General features: G+C 41.8%; 1 protein-coding gene across 1 annotated transcript in view; it reads left to right on the top strand.

The window, feature by feature from the left end:
* Positions 1–932: 932 nt before the first annotated feature.
* The window catches only part of MYL3 (myosin light chain 3), a 34,837-nt gene continuing 28,339 nt past the window's right edge, over positions 933–7,430 (top strand). The window contains exon 1 of the mRNA XM_003206911.3: positions 933–1,148. Coding sequence (XP_003206959.1) covers positions 1,023–1,148 — 126 coding nt within the window. The 5' untranslated portion in view covers positions 933–1,022. The remainder of the gene's footprint in view (positions 1,149–7,430) is intronic.

Here is a 7,430-nt window from a genome sequence, read left to right as displayed (position 1 = left end):
ATAGATCTCCATCTCAAACACATTTGTAATTTGGAACAGTTAGCAATCATATTCTGTGGCTAAGAAATAAATTCTATGCAATGGGGAAATGACTGAAATGAATTCTATAATCATGAAATCTTGATTTAGAAAAATAATGTAAGTAAATACAAATCCAAAAATTGTTAACTGTTTGGCTTTGAAGGGGTTATTTAAACCAAAGTAAGGCTGAGATTAGGAAAAGCTTTGAATAGATACCCTTATCTTAGTTATTTTAATGGGAATTTGGCATTCAAGTCTTCAAAATGGTCTGGAAAATCTCAGCCATGAGGCTGTACTTACAGACACCCAGTGCTATCCCAGAGTGTGCGTGCATGGTGTGTGTATGTATTCCTGCTTGATAGATGCACTCTGCTGTGAGCAATATTCATTCTTTTCTCCTTCCCAGGAGCTTTATGTGATCTGGGATACGAATTCTTCCCTGCACCAGCTGTTATGATGACGGTTGACCTCCCATACCACTCCATCCTCATATCTAAATATAAGCCAGTGCTTGCCATTCAACGGGCCATGTCACAACAAAGGCCAGGGGTGCCAACCAGCCTGAAAGAGAGACAGTCTGCAGCAGGTGAGCTGGGAAGGTGTCAGCAGAGCCCCGGGAGGGTAAAACCCATCTCTAGGACCTGGGCTGTAACCCAACCTCCTCAGTGCACATGTACACACGTGCACACCCGGACTAAAAATGCTTGAGCCAGTGCCAGCTAGCCCTAAAACCCCCAATCTCTTCTTCCATTTAAGTGCTAATTCGTAACAATGCCGTATCGGATGGCTTTAAAATAGCCGGGCAAGTGTCTTGTCCTTTTATAGCAGTGGCCCCATTGTAAGCTCTGGCATGTGACAGGTCTGAGAGTGACACATTGTGACTTCAAGAGATTGGACAGGGATAAAGACCTGTGTGCACTGGTGACTTTTCCTGCAGCAGCCATCTCTCGCCTGTCTGTCTCTTTCTCTCCTTTCCAAAAGCAGCCCACCAGCAAGGCACCATGCCTCCGAAGAAGCCTGAACCTAAGAAGGCACCTGAACCCAAGAAGGAAGAACCCAAACCAGCACCTAAACCAGCAGAACCAGAGCCCAAAAAAGAAGTTGAATTTAACCCAGCTTCTATCAAAGTATGTACCTTTTAACACAGTAAGGGGAGGAAGCAACCAGGACTGGTGGGACTTGGGTTGGTGGTGGTTCTGGTGTTGACACGGTATTTGGTATTTTGGGCAAAAAGCAGAAAAGATGATTGCTGTAGGTTGAGTCAACGCAAATTCATTGAGGAATCTGCTAATTAGAGAAGTTAAAAGCCAAATCTTGTTCGATCTAACAATGTCCAGACCTGTTTGACCCTTTTAATAACCAAAGTAGCAAATTTAGCTGCTTGGAAGTTCCACTGACCTTAATGGGTGTAAAAGCTCCTCTGTAGGGAATATTATAGGAAGATGCCAAGAAGGATAGACCATACGCAGGACTTGGCACTGATTAGTCAGTGGCCAAGGCCGCTTGGGGTGGGCTTAGATCATTCAGTGGACTCATTGCTATCCTCCTGCAATACACCATAGTAGACATCACCAGCGTGGAACTTCCTTAGAGTGAACCAGCAGCAATTCCTGCAGTTTTCCTGAAAAGCCCAACTGGATGACAAGGAAACGCTGTGTTCGTGTGTGTCTGTGTATTCTGGAAGGGAGAGAGAAACTCCATCAAAAAGAAAAGGTTTCCTGAATGATCTGCTATTTTGGCAGTCCATCCCAATGATCCCTAACAGAACGTGAGCCTCTCTCCTTAGAGCAATCTCTGCTGATCTCAGTTGGGATTGCTGAAGTCTTGCTCATGTGTGCTGAGACAAAATTAATGACATTTCTGAAGTAGGTTTTGAGAGAATTTGTGCCACTGGTCTTGCCTGTGTAAATCAGTCTCTCAGCTGCCTGAGACTTGCCATCATCATTGTCCTTGCAGTAAACCACCCCTTTGATGGGGAACTACCAACATTTAGGAAATGCTACGGGTTATGAAGCTGTGAAGTAGGGAATTCCAGTAAGATGAGGCTGGAGATCTGTTTTTCATTCAGATGCTTTTAACCATGATAATGGTCTGTTCAGCAGGTAAGTCAGTCTTTTTTGTAAAAGAAAATTTCCCTCAAAGTGTGATGGGGAAAAAAAAAAAAAGAAACACATTCTTTCAGAAATAATCATGAAGTTTCAAAAAGTGGCATCTTGATTTATAGAAATGAAATAAGCGAAGAAAATTCTGAAGATAACTAGTTCTCCCTTGTTCCTTCCACATCATACAAATTCACAGGGAATATCAGAAATCTCTGCACCCATCTTTGGGAGTGGCTTTCCTATATGCTTTGCACAGTAAATAGCACACAGTACATAGACACTGCAAGGCATGGAAAGATTTTCTTTTGTAAAGCATTGTCCTTTAAGATGGAGAAAAAAGAAGCTCTGCAGCACCTCACAGGTTTCCTTCTTGTGCCACGTGATGACTGCATATCAATGAGAAGTATGTTGTTTATTAGTTTAAAACAACCAAAGAAATTCCTGTTTCCTGCAAGAAATTGGATAACTAACATCATAGAATCATAGAATGGCCTGGGTTGAAAAGGACCACGATGCTCATCCTGTTTCAGCCCCCTGCTATGTGCAGGGTCACCAACCATCACACCAGGCTGCCCAGAGCCACATCCAGCCTGCCCTCGAATGCCTGCAAGGATGGGGCGTCCACAACCTCTTTGGGCAACCTGTTCCAGTGCCTCACCACCCTCTGGGTGAAAAAGTGAAAAACTTCCTCCTAATATCTAACCTAAAACTCCCTTGTCTCAGTTTAAAACCATTCGCCCTTGTGTTATTGCTATCCATCCTTGTAAACAGCTATTCCCCCTCCTGTTTATGAGGGAGACCAATAACATGGGAGACGTGGTGATTGCTTGTGCTTATGGTGAGCCAGGAGAGACAAGACAAGAGTAGATAACGACAAAGAAAAGAAATCACAAAGCCCCACTGCCATCCATAGACCAGCTCAGGTCTGAGGTGAGGAATGAATGTCTCTGGGACCCTACTGTGTGTCTCTTCACTGCTGAGGACCCCACAGAAGTTCTCACGGGTGGCTCATGAACTGTGGGCTGCTGTAACTGCACTGTGTCCTATAGCTGGGAATCCTAACCAATGGTTTTCTGCCTTAAATCATAACAACCTTCCAACCTTTCAGTTTAAATACTGGTGAAAAAAAAATAAAAAAATACCCGCAACCTATATCAAGAAGAATTCTCACTGCAAGGAATTCAGTTCTGGGAAGTGTTAGAGTCAAGGCTGCAGTGCTATGAGCAGGGCTTTGCTGTGACCTTGGGCAAGCAGTACATGGGGGTATTCGTATATCTCTGTTGCTGCCTCCGTACTTAACATTCCTGCATTGTAAAAGGAAGGGGGTGGAAACTGCAGTAACTTCTTTCAGAGGGCATTCATACCTTCAGTTGGGATACCATGACATTATGGTAATATTCAGCTGGGATACTGTGACATTGTGGTATGAAGGGCACCTAAGTCCAGTATAAAGTTGAGCTGCAATAGTAATAAAAAAAAAAAATAGCATCACTCAAAGAAACAGACATGAATCTTTGTAGTCACAATGACTGAAAAGTCATCAAACACATTTTCAGCCAAGCAGGATTTGAAATTGATTCATGTCTGCATTTTTGTGAAACTACTCATCCTATACACTTACCCATCCAGATTATTATTTCTCCCTTCAGTGCAGTTTGAAGTTATGAACTCTTCTAATGGTTTTTAAAGTACTAAAAAACATGTACTGGGTTTCTAAAAAATGAGTAAATCCCCTGATAATATCTCTTCATTTTTGTGGAGAGTATCCCATTATCTGCTATAAATGAACTAAGGAAAGCATTGACAGACAAACTATTTGGTTCTAGGGTAGTTTGTTTCCCAATACTCATAGCAATGGGAGATGATGTTCTCTAGAGATATTTTCCTGGGAATTTTTCAATTAAGTGTTTATAATCAAAAATATTTTTGTTAAAACTGAAGCCATTCGCATGCAAGGGCTGGATCTGGCAAATGTATACTGCTTCCTGTTCCATAACCTAGCTCTGGTGGAGCTCAGACCATCTGGTGTAGATCAGAATACCTCCCTAGATCATTGTACAACATTTGAAAAAATGTTTTAATGAGTTCTGAAATTCTTCAAACGTCCCAGTTCTGCGTTTCGGGATGAAGATGGTTCTTTTTTTATGCTTCATGCATAAGACAATCTATAGCTGAAAGAACCAGACTTGTATCAAAACATAGCATTGAAAATGATAAAAATGTGTGCTTTAATTGGAACATCTCGAATTATCAATATCCGTTACTCAGAATTTATTGTACAGTTGTATTTCTGGAATTTGTTTTCACAGAGTAAAAAGTCTCAAAACTACAATGTGTCTGTGTAAGAAAAAATAATTCTTATTCCTTCTTCTTATCTGTTACAATACACGGCCATGATAATGGTCCATCAACATGATTCTGCAATCTAGAATCATACAAGTTTTCCTGCCACTTTTCTTACTGCTTCTTGGTCAATAGCAAGGCCTGAATTGGGATCTCAGTCATCATAAATGTGAGTTACAACCTTTTAAGTATGCAGAAATATTCCAGAGTTTTATTTTGAAGACTTTAACTTCTATACTTATATGGCCCTACAGGATCAGACCCCAAAGTTAAATTTTATGAAGTAGATTGTGTGCAATTTAATGTTGCTAGAAACTCAGAGAAAAGAGTTTTGTTTGTTGAGTTAGTTGGATGGTTGGTTTGGGCTGTTTGTACTTTTTCTTTCGTCTATTTGTTTCTCTGAAGAGTCTGTTTATGCTTTTTTAAGAAAGTATTTCAGTTTCCCTGAACTTAGTTTGGAGAACAGATTTTCCTTAGGAGATTGTGTAGCAAGAAGGTTGTCCTTTCCATTTATTCTTCATTCCCTTCTGAAAGCTCTCTTTTAGTAGAAGGGGGACGTATTGCCAGAAATAAATTCTTCTCTCCTGAAAAGTAATAAGACTAATGCAAAACAGGAGTCATCTGTTGGTGACACAGAAAAGGGGAATGACCATTAGAAAGTGGATCATTGACCCCAAACAGATCATTGACAACCAGCAGAGAAAAGTTCTCTGGAGAGTTGTTCTTTGTGTTGATGCTTGACACCTATATTGGGATGGATTGAATCAGCCCATGGAGATGGCGATCCATGAAGGAGGGGATGAGGCAGGGATTTAGGTGCCAACATTTCAGCTGCTAAAATTAGCAGAGGTTGACGTGTACCCAATGTCCTGGGTACAAAAAGGTCATGCAGAGACAGCTGTGGGGACCTGGAAGGGACACGGCTTGCCGTATGCAATTATCCCTAATAATCACATTTTCCTGTGCCGGTACTTGATGTGCTTATCGTAGCAGCATGCACTGATATTGGTGCCTGGGGAAAAAACAGAACTTATTTTTGTGGAGCACTGTGATCTTGAGGCCTTGTGAAACCTGTTCTCCTTGAGAAGCCCTGAAGGCTTCAGAACATCTGCAGGGACACTCAAAAATAAAAGCTTCTTTTTCTGCAAGAAGAGATGAAAGGGCTTCCCACAGGGGAAAAAAGCAGACACATCCCGCTTCAGCAATGAGCTGAGGTGAGACTGTGAGAGAATAGTTGTCCGAGGAATTTGTTTTGGGCTGAAATTAACTGCACTGACTGTATTTCAGGATAGCTTGAATGTAGGAGAAATGTATGACTTAACAGTGGATGTAAGCGTGAGAAGTGCTTTGAGATGAGAGAAATTAAAAAAGCAGAAGCTACTTGTGTTTTATTACTGTGCACGAGGAAGAAAAAAAAAGACTTAAAAATGTTATTATTAAATAAATTCAGTTCATGGGGGTAAAGGATGTCTGAACGTAATTTTGAATGATGGCAAGTATTTTACCTGGATGGAAACAGTGTGAGGTCCCATTTATCTTGGTGTTTGGGTCCCAGCAGAGAGTGAGTTTGTAGCTTGTGGCGGGAGTGCAGGTCCTTTGCAACACAGATGCTTGGAAAGCATGATACAACAAGGCTTGCATAGGAGAGAGATGACTTTTTCTGCCTTATTTGTTGGGACAGATATGACTCAAATCCCAACATAATAATGAACCCCTTCCTTCTGGAACATTCTTCGGCACCATTCATCAGTTCACTCTAACCTTGATTTACACCAGGAGAGCTCTGTCAACAGCTCACCAGACAGAATGTGGCACAGAGCTGTCCCCACCATGTCCACTGACCACATTCCTCAGTGCCCCATCTCCACAGCTCCTGATCACCTCCTTGGATGGTAAATCCACCACTTCTCAGGGCAGCCTTTGTCACTGCATTAACACTCTTTCAGAGCAGAAATTTTTCCTAATATTCAACACGTGTGGGATGATTTCTACTTGCTTTTGAGTAAATGATGCCCCCAAAACATAGTAAAGGCATCCAGTTTTTAAGAACATGTCTAATTCAGAAGAAAGTTTGTCTGGTTACTCCTTGCATTGTATCAACACATCCAGCTTGAAATAATAAATAACACTGTGTTTCGGTAAGACGTGGAGATGCAGGTCTTTGCCCACTTTACAGCCTTCCAGGGTGTTAGAAAACCTCAGTGAGAATTTGGACAAGTCTTTCTCGAGAACAGAGTGGGAGCTCTTTACACATACATGCTGGAGGCTCCAAGATCAGACTTCTAGTCAGCTGTACTTGGCCACCACGTGGGTTCAACCACCCAACACCCTCTCGTCTTTCTCTCTCTCCAACCTATGTTTCCCCTTGGTTTCATTCCTCACAGGTGTTACATGTTCCCATTGTCATCACCACTGTTGTTATTGGCCCACAGTGCATCTCAGTAGAAGCACTTTTAGAAAGCAATTTCTCTACTGTGCTCACATGTTTGGAAGTTTCTGAAGTGGGCAGTCACCTGCCAGGCTAAACTTAGTCCATGCTGGGCCTCTTCCACTCCCAGCGGTTTCTTCCTGTGCTTGAAAGCACAGGGAAATTTGAGCAGCAAGTCTTGAAGAGGCCCCAGGCGAAAAACGACTGACAGTTTAGTAAAGACAAAAGACCCCATTGCAAAGTCATGGAAGTCAGAGAGAATGTTTTACTTTTGAGTTTTTATGGGATTTGCCTCTGGCTCACCACTCTTGCTGTGAGTTGTTGCTCCTACAAGGTGTGACAACTTCGGTCATGAAGTTTAGTTTATCATGATTTATTTTTAATTTAGTGTGTTGCAAATGCCTCTTAGTGCTCAAAAAATTGCATTGATATGGCACAGTATCTTCAGATGCAGATTATTGAACTTCTCTAACTCCAGAGGAAGATTTTAGATGGATGGATGGATGGATGGATGGATGGATGGATGGATGGATGGA

Source organism: Meleagris gallopavo, chromosome 6 (assembly GCF_000146605.3).
Source record: "Meleagris gallopavo isolate NT-WF06-2002-E0010 breed Aviagen turkey brand Nicholas breeding stock chromosome 6, Turkey_5.1, whole genome shotgun sequence".
Classification (NCBI taxonomy): Eukaryota; Metazoa; Chordata; class Aves; order Galliformes; family Phasianidae; genus Meleagris; species Meleagris gallopavo.
The sequence above is the reverse complement of the archived record's forward strand: the minus strand, read 5'-3'. Positions and strand labels throughout refer to the sequence as shown.